General features: G+C 41.6%; 1 protein-coding gene across 7 annotated transcripts in view; it reads left to right on the forward strand.

The window, feature by feature from the left end:
• FOCAD (focadhesin) overlaps positions 1-24,197 on the forward strand; it is a 324,630-nt gene that overhangs the window by 56,785 nt on the left and 243,648 nt on the right. For 6 of the 7 annotated variants that reach the window (XM_023242354.2, XM_023242353.2, XM_045043365.1 and 3 more), the window contains 2 exons: positions 1,269-1,373; positions 20,429-20,530. In XM_023242354.2, the coding sequence (XP_023098122.2) occupies positions 1,269-1,373; positions 20,429-20,530 (207 nt within the window). Of the gene's footprint in view, positions 1-1,268; positions 1,374-4,569; positions 4,737-20,428; positions 20,531-24,197 lie in introns of those variants that run through there. The other variant, XM_045043369.1, reaches the window with a different exon arrangement.

A 24,197-nucleotide genomic window follows, 5' to 3' on the forward strand; every position in this document is an offset into this window, starting at 1 on the left:
TTATTCTCCAAGAAAACCTTATTTTAAAAGGGCAGGCTAATTTGTAACAACATGGGTGAACCTGGAGGGTATTATGCTACGTATTAACCCAGAGAAAGACAAATACTGAACTAGGTAACACTTAGTATGTGGAATCTTAAAAGGAAAAAAAAAAAGGGGCGCCTGGGTGGCTCAGTCGGTTAGGTGTCTGACTCTTGATCTCAGCTCAGTCTTGATCGTGAGTTCAAGCCCCTACCTGTTGGCCTCCGCATTGGGTGTGGAACCTACTTAAAAAAAAAAAGCCAAACTTACAGAAACAGTAGACTGGTGGTTGCCAGCATCTGGGTGGGAGAAATGGGGAGAGGTTAGTCAGAGGATACAAACTCCAGTTATAAGATGAGTAAGTTCTGATAATCTAATGTATAGCATGTTGACGACAGTTAACAATAACGTATTGTATACTTGAAATTGCTGAGAGTAGGTCTTTAGTATTTTCATCAGAAAAAAAGTATGTGAGTTGATGGATGTGTTAATTTGAAATGATTGCCATAATCAAGTTAATGTATGCACATATCACATTGTATACTTGAAATATACTATAATTGTATTTGTCAATTTTACCTCAATAAAACTGGAAAAGATCACATTTCACAATTAAAAAAAAAATTAATAGCAAGAAAAAAATTAAAAGGGCAGGCTATTCTGTTTTTCTCTTTCTCTGTCTCTCTCTCTCTCTCTCTCTCTCTCTCTTTTTTTTTGATATATTATCCTCCTACCTCTTAGAATAAAGGAAAAATTTAAGATTTTATTCCCCACTCCCATTAATTTTATTTTATTGGGGGTTATTTGCCCCGAATGGTCCCCTGGCCCATTTTTTTTGAGTGGCTAATCCATTTCATATGTCTGGTTATTATCCATGGTCTACTAATATTTATAAATGAAGGACTTAATTATTCAGCATGGGTAACTGATGTGGTCACTGCCTGCAATTATGTGGGCTGATGTTTATTTTTTCCTGATTGGTACCCCCCCAAGTGTGTGTAGGGAGGTGATTGAGAGGCTGGTGGTTTGATTCTTTGGCTCCAGTTCTCTTTTAAAGATGTTGTCTGAGAGCTGTCGACTTTTAGGCCTCTTGGCTGTGCTGTAGAAAGAGGTGGGTGCGTGTGGGTGGTTTCTGTTTAGTGTGGGTGGCAAGTGTTCAATTATTTAAAAATGGTAGGGTTAAGAGCCTGATTAGAATATTCACTTTATATCTCTGGCATTTAACACGTTGTTATGTTTCTTTACAGGAATACACATGGCTTGCTAAAAGCCATTATGAAGTTATTACAAATGCAAGCTCTAAAGGAAGGACAAGGGGGGGAGAAGAATATTCGGAATTTATATACTATAAGGTATGCCTTTTTTTCTTTCTTCAAAATGTGTGCGACTTGTTAACTAAATTATGAACAGATATGCTAATCTGTTAAGAACTAGTTATTTAATTCGGCAGTGATTGTGGGTCTTGACCTCTCAGGAAGTTAGTATTTTAAAGATGCGTAAGATTGAGGCAGAGTTGAAAACATGCCGACGTCACCATTGTGGGTTTCAGGGTTGCTTCCTTGGAATTGGAATCTGTTACCCAAAATTCTTTCTGCTCTGGAGAATTGTAACCATCTTCCCAATACTGTGAAAACTGTAGAGTTGATTGAGTGAATGTACATAAAGCAGGAGGAGTTTGGGTCAGGTAGGAGGGTAAACTTCCTCACTCTAAAAAGGAATAGGCCATTTAAAGGTTAATACCCAGGGCAAGGTTGGTAGTTAGGGGCACTGATTTGCCTTTTCTTTGTCCTGTATATAATGTAACATGGTAGAACTGTGTTAAAAAGAACATAGCAACATAGAAGGTAGTAACAATTACAGTGAAATACATTGGATTTTATTGAGGAGTTTGGACAAGGGACGGCATCATACTTACTTGTGAAGGTGACCCTAACCATTGCATTGAAGGTCCCAGAAAGCCATTTCTTAAAAAAAATTTTTAATGTTTATTTATTTTTGAGAGAGAGAGAGAGAAAGAGAGCAGGGGGAGGGGCAGAGAGAGATGGAGACACAGAATCTGAAGCAGGCTCTGAGCTGTCAGCACAGAAAGAAAATGTTCGTGGGATGAGCTGTCAGCTCTGAGGTGTCAGCACAGAGCCCAACACGGGGCTGGAACCCACCAGCCATGAGATCTTGACCTGAGCCAAAGCTGGACGCTCAACCTCCTGAGCCACCAAGGCACCCCCCAGAAAGCCATTTCTTAAGAGAGCGTCTCTTAGTGAATAGAGGGCCCCAGGAACTCTGTTCAGTTATGCTTCTGGAATATGCCTGTTTCAGAAGAATGAGAACGTGGGACCATAAACAAGGGCAGTGGTTCTGGGGGGGCGAATGGCTTACATGGTGATCCAACAGGGAAAATAAGTCAGGTGCTAATGAACCGTCATTGGCTTGAGCACATAGCACCTGTAGTTTTGAGCATTTGACCTCACAGCTATCAGAAGCTACGAGAGTCTCCAAAATACCAACTGATACCTGTTACGTATACTTCTGGTACTTTGCTTTTGATAATAAGCAAACAGTGTCTCCTGTATTACAATGATCTTTTCTGAAATTTTAGTGCTACTTATGATCTTTTTGATTTTTGTGAGTACGTTGTTGAGAGTTTCTTAAGCCAGTTTTCTAACAAGGTCAGATTTTCATCTTATGTATTTTCTTCTTGACATGTTTTTTGAATATCTTCAAACATACAGAAAATTTGGAAGAATGTAGTACAATGAATTAGTGAATTCATTGCTAACTTATGAGTTGATTCATAAATTAATTTATTTTTAAATTGAGGAAGCAAAAGGAAAATTGTTTTTTTGAAAATACTCTGGAAACTTGGGGTGTGTAAACTTTTTCAAATTGATAAATGTGATTTTTTTCTTTTCTTTTTTTTTTTTTTTAAACATAGTGGTGCTCTGTGAGATAACAATGTTTTCATTTCTGGTTTCTCTTCCATCCATTACATTAACCAGAATTGAACCTAAGACGAAGATGAGCAGATTTTAAATATTTCTAGATGAGTCATATAAACATCTGTGTGTGTGTGTGTGTGTGTGTGTGTGTGTGTGTGTGTGTGTTTAAAGAAGTTCAAACTCTTGGGCCACTGTTCTAGGATAGAAAAGAATTCCATTTCATTGTTGTTCATTGGGAACTATTTATTTTAAAATAGGAAAGTCATTCAAGTTTTAAATTTTTATGTAATAGTTTTATTGAGATATAATTCACATACCAAAGGATTGACCCATTTAAAGTATACAATTCAACAGTTTTTAGTGTATTCATAGAATTATGCAACCTTGCCATAATTACTTTTAAGATGTTTTCATATCCTCCCACATTCCTCACCCATTAGTAGTCACTCCATATTTCCCTCCTCCCAGGGGGATATGTCTTTTTTAATGTTTATTTATTTTGAGAGAGCAAGCAAGAGAGTGGGGGGGAGGGGCAGAGAGCGGGAGAGAGAGAGAGAGAGAGAGAGAGAGAGAGAGAGAGAGAGAGAGAGAGAGAGAGAATCCCAAGCAGGCTCTGGCTATCAGCCCAAAGCCCAATTTGGGGCTTCATCCCGTGAAATTCATCCCGAGTTGAGTATTCATCTCGGATACGCAACTGACCGAGCCACCCAGACACCCTCCCAGGGTTGTATTTTTAATTCAGTGGTTTTCAGCACTGACTGCTTATTAGAGCGACCTGGGTGTGCTTAAAAACAAACAAACCTAGGACTAATCAAATGCCCCGGATCAGCTGAATCAGAATCTCTGCTGTAAGGCCTAGGCATTTGGATTTTTTTAAAAAAGATCCCACATGATTCTGATTCACAGTGAGTATAAGACGGTATGTCAGCTTGCTCTGATGTGCATTTTCTTTTATGTTTGTAAAAATTTAAAATTTTATTCAAATCCCAGTTAGTTAACATAGAGTGTAATACTGATTTTAGGAGTAGAATTTAGTGATTCATCACTTACCCAGTAACACCCAGTGCTCATGCCCTCCTCTAATGTGCATGCTAAGTGCCCGGGACCTTGTTGATTAAAGGGTTCTTTTTCTTCTTTTGTAATTTTTTTTTTTTTTAATTTTTTTTTTAACCTTTATTTATTTTTGGGACAGAGAGAGACAGAGCATGAACGGGGGAGGGGCAGAGAGAGGGGGAGACACAGAATCGGAAACAGGCTCCAGGCTCCGAGCCATCAGCCCAGAGCCCGACGCGGGGCTCGAACTCACCGACGGTGAGATCGTGACCTGGCTGAAGTCGGACGCTTAACCGACTGCGCCACCCAGGCGCCCCTCTTTTTTTGTAATTTTTAAAAATATGTATTTATTTTTGAGAGAGAGAGAGAGAGGCAGAACTTGAAGCAGGCTCCGGGCGCTGAGCTGTCAGCACAGCTGAGCTCACCATGGGGCTTGAATTCATGAACTGAGAGATCATGACCTGAGCCGAAGTCAGACGCCCGATCGCCTGAGCCACTCACTCAGGTGCCGCAGGATTCTTTTTCTTTAGGTCTGGGATGGGCTCAGGATTGTCGTGTAACAAGCTCCCAGGTGATGCCGATGCTGCTTTCCACCGCTATACTATATAAGCAGCGCTTGATCGGAAGCGGTGTTAGTGGTACCTGGGAGCTTGTTAGGAGGCTGAGATCTCTTACTCTGTTTCAGCCTACCTGGATCAGCACCCTCGTTCCAGGTAGATTTTCCAGGTAATCCGTAGGCACCTTAAAGTTTAAGAAGCTCTGGTTCAGAGGATGGTAAAAGCAAATTTTCTATCATCCAAAGAGCTATTCTCCTTTTCGTACTGATTGTCCTTGCCGTGTGTGATTGCCAGACGTTCAGTCATCTGTAATGTTTCACCTGTTGTCCCGCTGTATAATTTATCATCCCCTCTAGTTGGTTCTTCTAACTTACGGTCTTGTTTTCAAAAGACAGTCGGTGGAAGGTGAGGCTGGGGAGCCTCGTGTGAGGAGCTCAGATCGTACTGGATACATAAGTTGTGTCTTTGGAGGGGCGGCACATTAAGAGGTCCAGAATCAATCACCTGAGTTGGCATAATCCGGTAATGTTTATGGAGAGCCCTTATGTGAATGGCTGTTTGGCACTATAAATCAGTAGAGTGTAATCGAGTGTATAAGAGCCTTAAGTTCCTCCAGGGGGGATTGTGGATGGCAGGAACAGAGGAGAGGTGAGTCTGAAGAGCAGATTCCCCTCAAGAGAGCTATGATTTTACCTGAGTCAAGCATAAAATTGTCATGCTGTTTTAGAGCCTTCTTTGCCACACGGTGGTTAGCAGTATCATTCCGCTTTGGAGAGGCGGCTGGTGAGCTGTGTACGAAAGCATAGAAGGGCTACCCGGAGCCCAGAACTCCACCGAGAGAGGCGTTCCCTGGTTATGCTGGAAGATTAATTTAAAATGGAAGTTGTATGACAAATAATTGTAAGCTTTCTGGGAATGAAACTAACCTGCGTTTTGATGGTATTAAGGACTCTGCTAGCCTACCGCTTTGGAGTTTACGCGTTTCTCACTTCTCCTTGTCCTAATAGCAGATTAATTGGAATTCTAGCAAAACCGAGTCTGCGGTTATTTTAAATGGGTCGGTGCTGAATTGCACAAGTTGTGCCAGTAGTATGGAAGTGAAGAGAGCGGGGCGGGAGCCCCCGCAGCATGAGCCAGCGGCTTCCCCCGGTTCCTATGAATTTCTCGAAGGCGCTCTAGAGAGGGTATTCTCTTTTGTTGAACCTGGAGCTCAGCGGTTCTCAAACTTTCTGTGCCTAAGAAGCGCCCGGGGAGCTTGTTAACAGGACCGCTTCTCAAGCCCTTGCTGGAGATGGGTATTCAGTAGGTTCTGCAGGAGACTTGGGAATCGGCGTGTTTACCCAGCTGCTCAGTGATCTGGATATAGGTCACCTGTGGGTCAAATTTGAGAACTATTGCTTGAGCCCCTGGGAGCTTAAAGGTACCACATATGAGCTGCAAGGAGCCCCTTGGGGGCAAACCAGAGGGGATATTGAGTGGCTTAGTCCTGTCTCCTTGCCTCTGTTCCCTGCTTGGGAGGCAAAAAGTCCGTTTCCTCCTAAGCACCAAGGCACCAAGTTCATCTTGCCATGTCCACCAAGGACAATAGAGAGGTCGAGAGCAGAACCAGAGAGCATTTCTAAAGGAAAAGCAGGCCAGTGAAAGCAAGTGAAGTACACATGCGAGAGGGGATGTAAGAGATTTAAACTCCACCGCTCTATTCAAAGAAATAATTCTGTGGCCCTAGCAAGTTAGTGTTCCTCATGGTCAGATGATGCTTGTTTGGAGCAGGAGGGGAAGAGAGCCCTCCGCACCCTCTTGTAAAGCAATACTTATTTGCAGTGTTTGTAGTGTATGAGGAGCTCATCCTCAGAGGGTTTTTTTTTGTTTGTTTTTTTACCGTTTATTTATTTTTGAGAGGCAGAGAGAGACCGAGCACGAGCAGGGGAGGGGCAGAGCGAGAGACACACACACAGAGTCCGAAGCAGGCTCCAGGCCCTGAGCTGTCAGCACAGAGCCCAGTGCGGGGCTCGAACTCACAAACTGCGAGATCATGACCCGAGCCGAAGTCAGACGCTTAACCGACTGAGCCACCCAGGCGCCTTCATCCTCAGCGTTTTTGATCTGTTTGTTTGGAACATGGCTGGAAACGTGCATTTTAAGATTTGGATAGACCGGCGGTCTACTGACCATGCTTTGAGATCCATTAGACTAGAGGGTATGTGGCTAGTAAAGTTCGTATCGCTGAGCCGGACCCTTCTTTAGTCTTGTGCCTTCAACAAGATTAAATGGGGATGTTTAAAGGTGGTTCCAGTGGGGGCGCCTGGGTGGCTCAGCCGGTTAAGCGGCCGACTTCGGCTCAGTTCATGATCTCGCAGTCCGTGAGTTCGAGCCCCGCGTCGGGCTCTGTGCTGACAGCTCAGAGCCTGGAGCCTGCTTCAGATTCTGTGTCTCCCTCTCTCTGACCCTCCCCTGTTCATGCTCTATCTCTCTCTGTCTCAAAAAAATAAATAAACGTTAAAAAAAAAAATTAAAAAAAAAATAAATGCGGTTTCAGTGAATGATTTTTAGGATGGGGGTAGCTGGAAGCACAACACAGCACATTTATGTTTCGCAGAGGCTACGTGTGAAACTCCGGGTCCACGAGCCTCCACTCTGGTTGCCCAGTAGAGCCTCTGAGGGGCTTCTAAATATACAGGTGCCTGGGCTTTTTTTGCTAGAATGACTGGAGCGTTAGCCTCAGGCACTGGCGTGATTTTAGAGCTTCCTAGATGGTTTCCAACGTGCTGGTAGGGTGGAGAACTGCTGGCCAGTTGTTGACATGAGGCAGTAGGGGTTCATTGCTGCTAGACCTTCAGATGTTTCAATGTTAAGAATATTTTCTCTGAAATTCCTGACCACTGAATGCCAGAAAACAATTCAAATTTTTAAAAATACAGGGTAGGCAGACAAAACACATCTGTTCACAGGATGGAGTCCAAGTGCAAACAGGTTTGCAGCCTCTGTTTTAGGCACTTACCAGTTTTCAGAAACTTGAGAAGCTCTTCTTTCCTTGTGAACAAGTTTTTTTTTATTTTTTTAATAGTTAATTTTTTTTAACATTTATTTTTGAGAGAGAGACAGAGCGCAAGCAGGGGAGGAGCAGAGAGAGGGAGACACAGAATCCAAAGCAGGCTCCAGGCTCTGAGCTGTCAGCACAGAGCCTGAGGCGGGGCTCGAACTCCTGGACTGTGAGATCATGACCTGAGCTAAAGTTGGACGCCTACTTTAACCTACTGAGCCACCCAGGCGCCCCAGTTTTATTATTTTTTATTTTTTTAAAGTTTATTTTGAGAAAGAGGGAGACAGTAGGGGAGGGGCAGAAAGAGAGAGAGAGAGAGAGAGAGAGAGAGAGAGAGAGAGAGAGAGAGAGAGAGAGAGAGACAATCCCAGGCAGATGCTGCTGTAAGCAAAGAGCCCATTGGGGGCTCGAACTCACAAATTGTGAGATCGTGACCTGAGCTGAAATCAAGAGTCGGATGCTTAACTGACTGAGCCACGCAGGTGCCCCTGTGAACAATTTTTTAATTACCTTTTTTTTTTTTTTTAAACTGCTATGTGTCCTTTAGTTGAGGCTTATTTTTCTTTTCCCCCTTTTGTTCAGTCTGGATTTCCTTTTGGTTAGTTTGAACTCCACGTTTCTGTAACATACCTCGATGTAAGTTATTTAAACGCTCTCCAATATCGACCATAGAGGAAGTGTGGCAGAGAACTGAGACGTGGTGGGCATGTCAGTCGGAAGGAAGAAGAACTAAACTAAATCTTTATGGTTCCTAAATTATTGAGGCTCATTTTCTCGGTGGCTTTGTAATAAGCCATGTTTTTCCCTCTTGCAATTTTGCCATGTGCTTCTGCATGTAGTTTTTCCTCTGCATATTCATATTATGGCAATCTTTTCAAGATCTCTCTTCCTTTAGCCGAAGTGAGGAAATAGCTGTGAATTCATGAGCAGTGACTGCTTGTTCCAGAATTCCGGCACCATTCTGATGTGCCAGACAGTGGCCGACATGCACAAATAGCAAATGTTAAGAATCTTATTTGTGGAAAGGTTCAGTCTGATCAACATCAAGCTGTACTTTCTGAAATCAGGGAATATTAAATGGTTTGGCAGATTGTGTGCTCTGAAATGGGTGATTAGGCCAATCGTCATGGATGGTTGTACCCTGAGTGGATTAGTTATGCACTCTCGACGTGTATTTGTTCATCTGTTTGGACGGTGTTCTGTCGTTTATTTAAATGGAGAGTTAATTTTAAGAAAGTGAAGACGTGTGTCCTAAGGGCTGAAGTACTTCTGAATTCATATTGATCTTTTTCACTTATCTCTTAAGGCAAACACATTTGTCCCTTAAGGCAGTCAAATAGAAAGCGCGAGAGAGTCCCAGGGGAAATTCCCACGCGGAATGCGCCAAGACCGGTTGGTGGTTGTGGACCTCAAAATGTAGCTCCAGTTTTAGTTTGGCTGACTAGCTCTTTCTTAGCATTGAACTCCTTCTGCGTTTTCTGTCCGTTTTGAAGAACGCAGTGGAGTCCACCGTGGGAAGGACACAGGAAGGATGTTCCAGATCTGGGTGGAAGCACGTGCCTGCATGCTGCTGTGGAAAAGAGCTGGTGCCCTGGAGCTGCTAACGGGGAGGTGCAGGGCTGGAGCTTCGTGTTGGAGAGACGGGGAGGCCGAGATAGAGGCCCAGGACAGGGGGCGTGGCCAAGAACACAGGACCGTGGCAGAGACTTTGGGTTTCAGTTAAAGCGTAGTGGGGAGTTATCGGAGGTCTTTCTTTTTAAAGAAATTGAAATTATTTTAATTATTTTTAAAAATTTAAAACATTTTTAAATTATTTGAAATAATTTTAAAGTTCCAGAAGGGTTACACGAATGGTACAAAGAACTCCCTTACACCATTTACCCCGTGAGTGTTTTTATACTTTGCCCCATTTGCTTTATCGTTCTATATGAGAGAGAAAGACCGAGAAAGAATGAGGTGGGGGGTGGGGTGGGGGTAGGTAGAGAGAGAGAGAGAGAAGAGGACAGAGGATCTGAAGCAGGCTCTGTGCTGACAGCAGAGAGCCCAGTGTGGGGTTTGAACCTAATGAGCCGTGAGATCATGACCTGAGCCAAAGTTGGATGCTTAACCGACTGAGCCACCCAGGTGCCCCTGTCGATACAATTTTTAAAAACATTTGTGAGTAGATTGTATGTATTCAATACTGTGTATTTTCTAAGAACAAGGATATTCTTTTATATAGCCAGAGAACCGTTATCAACTTGAGAAAATTTAACATCGAGAGAGTAATTTATAGTCCATATTCCAGTTTTGTCCTCTCTCTTAATAACGTTCTTTTCTACCTTTTTCCTTTTTTAGTGTGTAGGATTTAGTTGAGGATCACATGGTCCCCTTAGTTGTCCTGTCTTCTTAGTCTTTTGAAGTCTGGAACCATTTCTCTTCCTCTCTTTGTCTTTTATGACCTTGACATTTTGGAATGCCATAAAAGTGATGCCGTGTCCTTACCAGGATATCACACCTGGAAGCACTGATGTCCATCTTCTCCATCACTGGATAATTTTTTTTTTTTTAAGTAAACTTTACCCCCAGTCTGGGCTCGAAGTCATGACCGTAAGATCAAGAGTCACATGCTCTACTAACTAAGCCAGCGAGGCACCCCTCAGTGGTGATTTTAATTTTGGTTACCCAGTCAAGGTGATGTCTTGTTTCTGTTAATCATTTTCCTCTTGTAACTAATAAGCAATCTCTGGGGGGGACTCTTGGCATCAAGCAGCTATCCTGCTCCTCATTAAGCCCACAGCCTCCCAACTAATTTTCATCGTGATGATTTCAAAGTGGTGATTTCCCTAGCCTACCACTCCTTTCAGATTTGCTAGTGGCAATGGAGAGATGGAAATAGTAGGGATTCCTGGAAATGCACTTAATCTATAGATTCTGAAACCCTGTGTCTAATAGATACCGATTTAGAAAGCTTGGATGTCAGCCATTGTGGGTGCCTAGAATCTACATATTTAACACAATTTCCTGATGTGGAAATAGGTTTGTGAATCCCTGGCAAATAGCTAAAATAACCAAACAACATCATGGTATTTCAAGGTCACATTAGAAAAAGATATACCTTTCTTTCCTTCCATGTCTTCATCTTTAAAATGGACATCGTCGGGGCGCCTGGGTGGCTCAGTCGTTTAAGTGGCCGACCTCAGGTCATGATCTCGCGGTCCGTGAGTTCGAGCCCCGTGTCGGGCTCTGTGCTGACAGCTCAGAGCCTGGAGCCTGCTTCAGATTCTGTGTGTCTCTCTCTCTGACTCTCCCCTGTTCATGCTCTGTCTCTCCCTGTCTCAAAAATAAATAAAACGTTAAAAAAAATAAAAAAAAAAAATAAAATGGACATCGTCAGCCAGGTGTATTGAGGTAATGAGATTCGGATTTGAACTTACTTTCTCTGTAATACTCAAGTTATTATGATTATATTGGCACTATATTTTACGTGACACCTGTGAATTTTTCTAAAATCAGGGAGAGGTTAGGGGAGCCGGGGTGGCTCAGTTGGCTGAGCATCCAATTGTTTTTGGTTCAGATCATGATCCCAGAGTCATGGGATCGAGCCCCATGTCAGACTCTGTGTTGAGCACATAACGTGCTTAAGATGGTCTCTCCCTCCCCCTCCGTCCCTCTCCTTGGCTAGCGCGCTCTCTCTCTCTCTCTCTCTCTCTCCATGAAATGAAATGAAATAAAATAAAAAAAGAGGGGTGCTTGGGTGGCTCAACTGGTTAAGTGTCCAACTCTTGATTTTGGCTCAGCTCATGATCTCATGGTTTGTGAGATTGAACCCCTTGAACCCCGTGTCGGGCTCTGTGCTGACGGTGGGGAGTCTGCTTGGGATTCTCTCTCTCCTTCTCTTTGTCCTTCCCCATGTGCACACGTGCATGCGTACTTGGCTCACTCAAACGTTTGAAAAAGAAGTAGTTATTGTTATATGTAATGATGAATCACTAAATTCTACTCCTGAAACTAATATTGCACTGTGCGTTAACTAATTAGAATTAAAACTTGAGACACTAAAGGAAAAAATCAAAAAGAGTAGCTATTGTTTGCATTTTTTTGTAAATTTTCTTGTTACGTTTACATTTTATTAATGAGGTTGCTTAGAATCCTGTAATAGTTTAAAAACTTGACCATCTAAATCCTTAGGGTTTTTTTTTTTTTTTTTGGTCAAAGTGAGCATTTTGCTTTTGGGGAAGCTGATTATTTCAATAATTGAATATATTATATTATCTAAAGGGATCCCCTGAGATGTAGACGTTTGGTTTTATTTGGCATAAAATAAGCACGACACCATTATTAAATCGTCTGTACTACATAGTCAAGCTGCCGTAAGGGATTGGAACCATTAGAACACATTAATAGATTTTAATTTTGCTGAAGTTACAGAAACTTCAGTACTTGGGGAGTTACCATTTTTGGGCACATCATATATAACCTTTCTTTGGGGGGAGGGAGTAAGTAGTATTTTACTTTGTAGTTTCTTTTTTTTTTTTTTTTTTTGAAAGCAGGAATTTAACAAGCCTGAATTGCAACAATTACTTTAGATATACTGTAATTCACTGGTACTTCCCAGGGTTTGGAGGTGAGGGGTTGATCAGGACCTTCTTTGAGAACCCCAGAAAAGTTGTGGTCCCTCCATAGAAAATGTACACATACACACATGAGTCCTCAAAATTTTGTGTATCATTTCAAAGGGATTGTGAATTTTTGCTTTAATGGATACATGGACATTTTTATAGAAAAATTATGAAAAAGAATATGGGTAAGAAGGAATTATCAGTGTCAGATCTGACTCTGAGAAAGCCCAGCAGAGTTAATGATAAGAACTAAGCAAGGGCAGTAACCGGGGAAGCAGAGCCAATAACTTTCCGAGGGCCATCTGGCTCTTTGCAGTTTGATTCTTTCTGTTGAGCTGCGTGTTTTCCTCCTGTTTTCATTTCCTCTTTTCTCTCCTTTTTCCCACCCAGGGAAGTCTTTGTTCACAGTTTATGGTTCTAATCACCTGGGGTTTACACTTGGGATTTAGAATCAGACCTAAAGAATAAGCTATACGTATTGTAGTCTTCCAGTTAGCAATTGCCACTAGAATATGCTTTTAAAGTCTTCTAAACGTGGATGTTTAAACATTGCTATAGTAATTTGATGATAAATGTCTTTAAGGGCATAAAATGTAATGTTTGTCTTATTAGCCTATTTATCTTGTCTCTAGTGTTTAAATTTAATGTAATTTTATTTTTATTTGTACATATTTTTTGCAATCATGGCATGTAACTTAATAATAGAAGTTTTGGAACCCTGAGTACTGGTTGCCCCACAGCCATTACCTTGTACTTAAAAATAGTTCTAAACTTACGATGTTTGTAGACACCTTTGCATTAATACCCTGCCTCTCAAAATAGGGATCCTGGGGGCACCTGGGTGGCTCAGTTGGTTGAGCGTCCGACTTCGGCTCAGTTGGTTGAGCATCTGACTTCAGCTCAGGTCACGATCTCATAGCTTGTGAGTTCGAGCCCTGCTTCAGGCTGTGTGCTGACATCTCAGAGCCTGGAGCCTGCTTCAGATTCTGTGTCTCCTCTCTGTCTGCCTCTCCCCTGCTGGCTTTGTCTCTATGTCTCTCTCAAAAATAATAAACATTAAAAAAAAATTAAAAAAAAAAAGGGATCCTGCAAAAAAAAAAAAAAAAAGATTTCAGAGAAATCTTATACTCTCCCTGTTTGCATTATGGACCCAAAGAAAATAGTCAAATTCGTCGACATTAGTGACTATGTCAGAATTAAAATACTTTTTGATCTAAAAATCTTCTTCTGGGAGCTATGTGGAAAGGAAAAATACATTTGTCTTAAAACACAAGACTATAGGATAATTCACAATTATTGTTTAATTTTTCTTTTTTTATAGTAGTATGCATTGTGGGATCTTAAATTTCTGTGATGCAATTCTTTATCTTAAAATCTGCAGAGTGGTGTTTTTTTGTTTTTGTTTTTTTTTGTTTTGGTTTTTTTTTTTTTTTTGTTTTTTTTTTTTTGGTAAATCCCTTTTTGGCTTCTACCCAGCACTTTCAAATCAAAATTCAGAGCAGGTAGAGAAATGCTTTTAAAATGCATATCTGATGGAGTAAGTGCTATGCTATGCTTCTGAAAGCGCCAGGGTCACAGCTGCATACATGAAAATGCATGGTGACTGCAGGCATTGTTTCCTCACACAGAAAAGGCAATCTGTGTCTATCGCTGAATTTATGATGTAAATCAAATCATAGCTTTTGTGTATTCAGAGATGGAGCAGAAAGGTTGAGGTGACCCAAAGGTTACAAATAACTTTTGCTTTTTTGACTTGCCTACCACAAGACTAATTTTTTTTTTACTCCCTCTTTTCTATTAAGATTGATGTATTTACACTTGGGGAGGTGAATCTAGTTACATACCTTATTCTGTCATTGCCGCCGCGCTAGTCTAGTGGAACCATGAATTTATCATTCGTTCCTTCCCCCACTCCATTCTGTTAAGATGCGCGTACTGCTCTGTGCTGTTGACAATATTATTAAAGGGTGGGGAGCGCCGAAGTATTAGGTACCAACTCTGCGTGCTTCCTCTGGGCTTTTTTTTCTCTGAACAATGTGGACTTTGAAACCACGTACTAGAGGCCCTATGATAAGTTGGTTTTTCAGGATCCGGTGAAAGAGTTTTTAAAAGGTGCTTTGGGGAAAGTGTGTGTGTGTGTGTGTGTGTGTGTGTGTGTGTGTGTGTGTGTGTGTGTTACATTTACTGTAGCCATGCCTTGGCACCGAAAGGGAAACCTAACAAGACGAAGACCGATCCAGCATTCAAGCAGCTTTTGCTCTGGTTTAAGATAGAAACCTACCCGCGTGATCATCACAGCGGTACCCCGTTTATGGAGTATTCGGTGTGCTAGGTGCTGTGTTAGATGCTTTACTTACGATGGCAGTTAAACATGTATAAATCCTGAGATGGGAAAGTGTCAAAGACTGTACAACGGATGGGTTCATCTGGGGCAGAAACAAAAACCACACAGTGAGGGAGAGAGAAGAGGCCCTTACAGGCCGGTGAAAGGTGACCAGGTCGCCCGGTTTGTATTGATTTGTAATCTTTAGAAAAACAGTGCTATTCTCTTTTAAGAGGAAGGGAGAATCTCTTGGATGTCTCAGGAGTTAGAAAATTCTGACTTAAAAACTTGTACTTCTCTCTGAAATAAAAAAAGCACTTCTCTCTGAAATAAAAAAAATCTGGTATGATTTATCTCTTTGAGATTAAAAATGGGAGACCTCTTTTTTGAGGCTTGGATTTTGTGAGATGTTGGCCTTAGAGTCCTATAAGCTCGGCCTAGAATTATTAACAGTTGAGAGCCATCCGTACCGCTTTCTGCCTTGACAGGGTTTGGTTCTACCTCAAGTCTGGAGCACTGTGAAGGTTAGGGCTTTAATGGGTGGCTTGAGTTCTCTACGTCTAGCACTGGAAGGTACTCAGTCTGATGTCCTCATTTTCCAAAAGAAGAAACTTTGCCCAAAAGAGGTTAATTCTCATGCCTGAAATCCCACGGTTTGTTGCGGAGCCAGAATGTAAATTTGGAGCTCGACCCTTTTAGTTCATTGCTTTTCCCTTTCCTGTTTCCCCTCCCCTCTCCACTCCTAGTCTTTTCCGAGATAGGATTGTGATGATGATACGGACGCACTGCTTGTATAAATGAAAATGATGACCGTGTCCCACGTGGGTGTTTGTTCTTCAGACCATTGTCTGCCACTATTAATTTCACAAGTGATCAGTTTGGTTGTATGGTCAACCCATTTATCATTTTGAGTCCATTGTTATAGGCAACTTAACGCTTTATAACTTGAGTAGCCGGTTTGGGGATCATTGAAATTTTAAGGCATAACCCAGGTCTTGCTTGGTGTTTTTCTGTACCACATTCTCTTTTTGATCAAAAGTGCTCCTAATGAAGAGCATAGGTGACTTAAGTTGCCGATCCTTCCATTTACCTTGACCTTTCTCATCTGGATGTACTTGAAGGAAGTGGCATGGCTAACGAGCAGTGAATTGAGAGAAAGAAAGAAAAATCTTGAATAATCCACGAATTTAATAATCCTGGAATGCCTCAGGAGTGGAGTGAATTATACTTAGCCTTGTGACATTTTCAATGCCCTAATTATAGTATCTTAAATAGGAAAATCACTATTTTCTATCCTACTCAAATTAGTGTGTATATTATTTAATACCATTTATGTTGGAACCTAATTCTATATTTTGGAAAGGACTACTTTTCCATTAGCTTTCCAGCAGACATTTTTTTTTTTTTTTTCCAACGTTTATTTTTTTGGGGACAGAGAGAGACAGAGCATGAACGGGGGAGGGGCAGAGAGAGAGGGAGACACAGAATCGGAAACAGGCTCCAGGCTCTGAGCCATCAGCCCAGAGCCTGATGCGGGGCTCGAACTCATGGACCGTGAGATCGTGACCTGGCTGAAGTCGGACGCTTAACCGACTGCGCCACCCAGGCTCCCCTCCAGCAGACATTTTTGAGTTTCTTTCTACTGTATTGTGTTAACTCTTGCGCTCCAATGTTAAAATTTGATCGGTGTATTTCCATAAGAAATCTGAAGTTTTGAGAACGATCGATTGATTTTGGTTCAGCGTAAGGAAGGTGAAGGTGGAATCCTAGCCTTTTGCAGTGGCTCTGGGATGGTACCATGGTTTAATCAGTTTTGTGCCTCTGATAGTGCTTGTCATTTTACGTACTGCAGTGCTTCTTAACCAGGGACAGTTGTGCTCCCCAGGGGACATTTGGTAATGTCTGGAGACGTTTTTGATTGCCACAACTATATTGAATGCTATTAGCATCCAGTGGGTAGAGTCCAGGAATGCTTTTAAATATCCTTCAGTGCATTGGACAACCCCGCCCCGCCCCCCCCCAAAGAATCATCTGACCTCAAGGAGCAGTAGTGCAAAGAGTGGGAAAACTTCATGCATGGCAGTTGCACCATAATGTATATTGAATTGCAAAATGCATTCACTCAATTAAGCATAAAGCTTTATATATTTGTATTCACTTACCAATTTGATGATTCACAAGGGAGAATTTAGCTCTTGGCTTCATTATGCTCAAAGTATTAAAACAAAATTTTGGCAATTATAATTGATTTTAGGTTCATTGTATTCAATGGGAAGAGTATGATATTATAATCAAATGTTAATCACTAGTAAGATTCAATGTTCTTATTTTGGGCTTCCCTTCCTCCTCAAGAGAGCTTCTTGGAATCAATATTGTGTATTATTCTCTGCAATATTTGCACTTGGATCTGACATAATCAATTCTGTAGAAAATTTAATTATCCAGATGTCTAAATCAGTAATTAATCTGGATAATCCCTATTCTACTATATTCTACTTCATCTCATCTTTCGTGTAAAAGTCAGAGATACTAAATAGAATCGCTGAATCCAGCGGCTAGCAAGATAACCCTTCAGCTTCATGCAAAAAGGCTAGAGTGGTTCCCACAATCCCAGTGAAGTAAAAGTTAAATTTTAGTGGTTGGTCCTATGTGCATCATTTCTGATCCTGCTTTAAAATTACTACCTTTTGGGGTGCCTGGGTGACTCAGTTGGTGAAGAGTCTGACTTTGGCTCAGGTCGTGATCTCACGGTCTGTGAGTTCAAGCTCCGCATCAGTCTCTGTGCTGACAGCTCGGAGCCCGGAGCCTGCTTCGGATTCTTTGTTTCCCTCTCTCTCTCTCTCTCTGCCCCTCCCCTGCTCACATTCTGTCTGTCTGTCTCTCAAAAATAAACGTTAAAAAAAAAAATTAGAATTACTACCTCTTATTTCAATTGACCTGTTTTAATTTGGACAAAACTTAAATAGTAGATAGGAAAAAAAAAAAGGAGATAGATACTCAAGTTTTTTGTGGGATGAGGAGTCAGAAGGAGGCAGGGATGACGTATAAGCACGTAAGTGCTCTATGATCCCACACGTATGTGGTAGTACACAGTGGTGTGGTAACTTGTTGAATCGTCTTCTTAAATAGTCGTCAATACCACCATTAAATGGAGGATTAATGGATGGTCATATATGATGCGCCTCACTTCAGTATGATGCTTGGCGGGAGAAAAACCTCTACCTAAGATTTGCAGGTTCTCTTCTTTCCTTTGTATTCATGTTCACGAACGTGACCTACTGAACTCCGGCTCTTAGAAGTTCGGCCGATCTGACATTCCTGGGAGACTTTCAGGATTGGTAACATTTGTTCATTAATATCTGCGGCAACTAGAGTAGAAGCAATTCTGGATAGGTTTAAGTGCCAGAGAGTTTGGAATTTGGAAGTAGGATTTTGCTATGATTTCTGAGCGCTGGCAGAAAACGTTGGAGCGATCCCTTAGCAATGGCAGTAATCTGATCAGTCAGAAATAGCCTGTGCTTTAACAAACAGGAGGCTGCCAGCGTGTGAAGTTAGTGCATGATAGATTAGGTGAGGTTGATGAGAAAATAGATGGTGTTATAACATGCAGAAACCGTGTTAACGTGCTTAACATGAGCGTTTTGATGTGACCGGCCTGCCATACTTATCTCTTTAAGAGAGAGAAAAATGAGAACACTTCCTGACTCTTAACCTCCCTCTTCTGTTGTGGTTTCCCACCCCCTCACCCCCCCCACCCCCCCGCCATGTAGTGGTTCTCAGCCCTGGCAACATGTTAGAATTTCTGAAAGAGTTCTTAAAAATTACTAATACATGTGCTCCATTCCTAGCAACCCCAATATAATTGAGGCTTAGGTATCGGTGTTTTTTATTTTCTATTTTTTATAATATATATATGTGTATATATTTTATTGTGAGAGAGAGAGAGAGCCTGATTGGGGAGGGCAGAGAGAGAATCGCAAGCAGGCTCCACACCGTCAGCGCAAAGCCTGATACGGGGCTCAGACTCCTTAACTGTGAGATCATGACCTGAGCCGAAGTCAGACACTTGACTGACTGAGCCACCTAGGCGCCCCTTGGTGTTTTTAAAAGAGCTCCACAGATGAATCTAACATGCAGCCAGGGTTGAGAAGCCCTGCTTTCTAGCAGGGCATCACAGTTGTCTGGAGGGCTATTTGTGAGGTCGGGGCTGGGGCCTGAGAATTCATTTACATTTCTAGTAAGTTCCCAGGTGATGTTGATATTGCTGGTAAGGTGACCACATTTTGAGAATCACCAAGAAGGCAGTCTTAAACCCAAATGACTTTTTTTTTTTTAATTGATGGTTTGATGGTGTCTTAAATTATTGCTAGAGATACGTTGTAGAGTTAAAATTTGAGATTAAAGAATATTATGTATAGGATTCCTTTTATATGAAACAAGGGTTGCTTTTTTTGTAATAATTTTATTAAAAATTTTTTTGGGGGGCGCCTGGGTGGCGTAGTCGGTTAAGTGTCCGACTTCAGCCAGGTCACGATCTTGCGGTCCGTGAGTTCGAGCCCCGCGTCAGGCTCTGGGCTGATGGCTCAGAGCCTGGAGCCTGTTTCTGATTCTGTGTCTCGCTCTCTCTCTGCCCCTCCCCCATTCATGCTCTGTCTCTCTCTGTCCCAAAAAAAATAAATAAACGTTGAAAAAAAAAATTAAAAAAAAAATTTTTTTTGGAGGAAAAAGCTGTATCAATGATAATTAAAAGCTCTGTATAGTACTTCAAAGTTTAAAAAGCTAATGAATTTACTATTTCTAATAGAGTTTTTGAACATTTAAAATAACCTGTTTGTGGGTGTTCTTTTTAACCTCATTACTTAAGAATCCTTCAGATTTCAGATCTTACATTTTATTTCTTAAAATTTTCTTAAAGTTTATTTATTTTGAGAGAGCAGGGAAGGTGTGGGGAGAGAGAGGGAATTCCAAAGTAGGGCTTGAACTCATGAACTGCGACATCATGACCTGAGCTGAAATCAAGGGTCAGATGCTTAACTGACTGAGCCACCTAGGTGCTGCAGATCTTATGTTTTAGAGTCTCTTTAGATATCTTAAAAAAAAAAATTGTTTTTAATGTTTATTTGTTTTTGAGAGAGAGACCGTGTAAGCAGGGGAGGGACAGAGAGAGAGGGAGACACAGAATCCAAAGCAGGCTCCGGGCTCCGAGCTGTCAGCACAGAGCCTGATGCGGGGCTCGACTCACTAAGTGTGAGATCGTGACCTGAGCCGAAGTTGGACGCTTAAGTGACTGAGCCACCCAGGCACCCCAGTCTCTTTAGGTATCTTAATGGATATAGCTCAAACCAAAAATACTCATTCTTGTTCAACAGAAATTTTAAGAATATTCAGTTTGGATAGTTGGTTTTGAGATGGGAGAAATGTTTTCTTTTTACTTAGCTTAAATATGCTGGAGGAATGGAGCCATACACTGAGAAGAATGGGGACAAGCGGGAACTGAGAGGGAGATAGTGCTTACAAGTTGTGGCAGCGTTAGAGGAAAGGGAACCTTCCAGGTTTGGAAACAGGAGGAGAAGGTGGCCTGGGACTTCGAGGAATGAAGGAAGCAAGGGATGGATATTCAAGAGCTTGCCCAGAGTTCATGTATGGCAGAGTTAATTCTCAAATCTCGGGTCCCTAAGACTCCAGAGTCGATTCTCTTTTCTGCAAAACAGATAAAGGAAAAAAAAATGTTAGTTCTAATGACCCAGCTCTGCAGCCAATGATCATTTTGTGACAATTAGGAATCCTGGAAAAAAGTTTCTAGAGGGTATTGGCTTTTTGTTGCATTATATTTGAATACTGCGAATTTGTAGTCCGAAAAAGGACAGCTTTCCAATGTGACTTTCTGTGCTTTTCAGAAATCGTCCTCAGCCTTTGATCACTGTGCTTGAACATAGACCTGATTGCTGGCCAGTACTTTTGCAGCAGCTGACGGCTTTTTTCCAGCGATGTCCTGAAAGGTAACGTAAAATAAAATAAATGAGGAAGATGGAATGGCATATGCTCATTGTAGAGCTTTTTGTGTGTTTGTTTTTAAAGCTGCTTTATGTTGTTTTAAAGAGATGTCTTAGAGTATAGTTTTCCATTTTCTTTTTAAGAGTAAGAGAAAAAAATCTAGATTTAATTGAGAGTTGAAATATTGAATATAAGAAAAGATATTAACAAAGTTAATAAGCATTGGTTAGGTAGGAAAGTTGATTAGAAGTATTTGGTAAATGACTGTACACAATGCATATAAAAGATAGATATTTTTTTTTCCCCCTGGAAATTGGCTAGTGAGTTCTTTCTCCATTAGAAACCTACCAATTTGGGGGCGCCTGGGTGGCTTAGCTGGTTAAGCATCCAACTTCAGCTCAGGTGATGATCTCATGGTTTGTGGGTTCGAGCCCCACACGAGGCTCGGTGCTGACAGCTTGGAGCTTGGAGCCTGCTTCGGAGTCTGTGTCTCCCTTTCTCTCTGCCCTCCCCGGCTCACACTCCATCTCTCTCTCTCTCTCTCAAAAACAAACAAACAGACAAAAGAAAAAAAAAAAAAACAAAAAGGAAGAAGCCTGCCAATTGGGATCAAGTAATACAGCTACACAGGAGGTTAGTTTAGTTTCACCAGGGCATTCTAATGGTCCTCAGAACCACCCCCCTTTCTTCCATCCATACTGTACTGGCTTATATTATCATCTCATTTGGTTATTGTTGATAGTGCTGCTATAAACATTGGGGTGCATGTACCCCTTTGAATCCATATTTTTGTATCCTTTGGATAAATACCTAATAACTGCCATTGCTGGATTGTAGGGTAGTTCTATTTTTCATTTCTTGAGGAGGCTCCATGCTGCTTTCCAGAGTGGCCGCACCAGCTTGCATTCCCACCAACAATGCAAAAGAGATCCTCTTTCTCCGCATCCTCACCAACATCTGTGGTTGCCTGGGTTGTTGATGTTAGCCATTCTGACAGGTGCAAGGTGGTATCTCATTGTGGTTTTGATTTGTATTTCCCTGATGATGAGTGATGTTGAGTATCTTTTCATGACCAACACATTTTTAAAATGAAATGTCTTGCTGTTATTAAATAGATTAGGATATTTTATGAAAGATACTCCTGATGTGCCAAGTTTATTATTAAGCTTGGTTTTAGGGTAATCCTTAACAATACATTTCCAGGGTGCCTGGGTGGCTCAGTTGGTTAAGTTTCAGACTCTTGGTTTCAGCCCAGGTCTTAATCTCATGGTTTGTGAGATTGAGCCCTGCGTTGGGCTGTGGGCAGGATTACTGATACTATCTCTCTCCCTCTCTCTCTGCCCCTCACCCACTCGTGCTCCCTCGCAAAATAAATAAACTTAAAAAAAAAATTTCTAAATCTTTAGTCAACATGTAATTACCTTTTGGTTATTTTCATTTCAAAGGAGTATTATATTGGGATTTGGAAATAGTGATTTTAATGAAATTTGTCCAGATATTCATAAGGTAAAAAAAGATTATTAATTAACTTTGGTTTATTCACTGATAAGCTTCTTTTCATTTAAATTCTCAGATCTTCGATTATGCCATCTAGAGCCTTTAGGAAGTTCTAAATTAAGTTTATTTGCCATGAATAATTTCAGTTGTCTCCTTTCTGCTTATACACTGTGGGATTTTTCTTTGCAGGAGGAAATTGATAATTCTGGTTGCATTTTTCAACAGTCTATTAGTTTCCTGAGATTTAATTTTAGAGCAAGTTAACTTAGTCACTTAGTACTTAGTAACTTTAGTTGTTGTTTGGAAGGTAATGAAGGAATGTTGGTGATGAATTTACTGAGAAAATCTAGTGATTCACAACTATGGGAAGAAGGCAAAATGTTGTGAAGGCAGCTTGTATTCTAGCTCTTTCTGTCTTAGGAATTGTTGACTGTCTGAGTTCATTTTTAATAGTATGTAGATGTCCTAAAATGACACTATATCTTCATGCTAGATTTTTGTGGGGCATTATTTTATTTTTTATTTTTTATTTTTTTACATGTATTTATTTTTGAGAGACAGAGCATGAGTGGGGGATGGGCAGAGAGAGGGAGGGAGACACAGAATCTGAAGCAGGCTCCAGGCTCCGAGCTGTCAGCACAGAGCCCCATGTGGGGCTCGAACCCACCAACTGTGAGATTGTGACCTGAGCCGAAGTCAGACAACTGACTGAGCCACCCAGGCACCCTGGGGCATTATTTTCTAATTAAATTCTGCCTGCATTTATAGAAAGCCTGTGTGGTAAGACTTCACCTTCATGGAACTGAGAATTGGATAAATCGTCAACAGTGTCATAGTCTTTAGGCCTGGATACGTTAAGGTTATCTAGTCTTACGTATAATTTCTCAGATGAAGGAATGAGAAATTCCTTCACATGACTTGCTGAAGGTCAGATGGTTGGTTAGAGATTGAGATGGGCCTAAAGCCTCAGGTTTTTGACTTTCATTCCAAGTTTTTTTCCCACTACTTCTCCCTCTGAACATAAATAGAAAAGACTTGTGTGTAGATACAGGCACAGTTAACTCCATTTGTAAACATTTTCTGTTTAAATTTTAGAGGGGAGAGAGAGCAGTGGAGAGGGAAGTGGGAGAGGGAGAGACCATCTTTTTATTTATGTTTTTAACATTTATTTATTTTTGAGAAACAGAGACAGAGCATGAGCGGGGGGGAGGGGGCGAGAGAGAGAAAGGGGGGAATCACAGACTCCGAAGCAGGCTCTGGGCTCTGAGCTGTTTGCAGACCCCAACGCAGGGCTCTAACTCGTGAACTGCAAGACCATAACCTGAGCCGAAGTTGGACGCTCAACCGACTGAGCCACCCAGGCGCCCCGAGGGACAGAGAATCTTAAGCAGGTTCCATGTTCGGTTGGGAGCCTGACGATGAAGCTCGATCCCACGACCCTGAAATCGTGACCTGAGCTGAAACAAGAGTCAGACACTTAGCTGATTGAGCCACCCATTTGAGTGGGAAGAGCCTAAGAGGCAGAACTTGGCAAATTACTGTAATAATTCCTTATGTGTAATATGAAACGTGAAAATGCAATTACGATATCGGATGTCTGCTGATTGTAAAAGTATGACTTAGAGTAAGTGAATCGATTAATTTAGCGATCGCTTTGGAGGCCTAGTGTGTAGTCATTGGTGATACAGCAGTAAACAAATCCATGCTGTCCTTTGGCTTACAGTCTGCCAGGGGATAGAGATGTTAAGTAAATAATGACAAATGAAGTCCTTGTCCTGTTGAAGCACGAAATGGGGATCTGCCCCGGCTAGGTGTGACTCCGGGAGTCATTTGAAAGGAGGGAGCTGGAAAATGATAGGAATTAGCAGAAGAAGGAACACAGAAGGAAGAAAGAGGAGAACGTGAGAGGGAACAGCTCGTGAGAAGAAAGCTTAGATAACTTGATTGACACCTGAAAGACAGCGTGGCTCAGTGGAGAGTGGGGGGGGGAGGGTGGCAAGAAATGAGGCTGGAAAGACCAGCAGAGGCTAAATTATGGAGGGCTTGCAAATTGGGCTAAATACTTTCTCTTAAGTGGGGGCACACTCTTTTAAGCTGGTTACTAACCTGAGCAAATTTTTATATGTGGAAGGTGCTTCTGGCATTTTAGTGACTTTGGATGTGGAGTTACTGGGA

This window comes from Felis catus, chromosome D4 (assembly GCF_018350175.1).
Source record: "Felis catus isolate Fca126 chromosome D4, F.catus_Fca126_mat1.0, whole genome shotgun sequence".
In the NCBI taxonomy this organism is placed as follows: Eukaryota; Metazoa; Chordata; class Mammalia; order Carnivora; family Felidae; genus Felis; species Felis catus.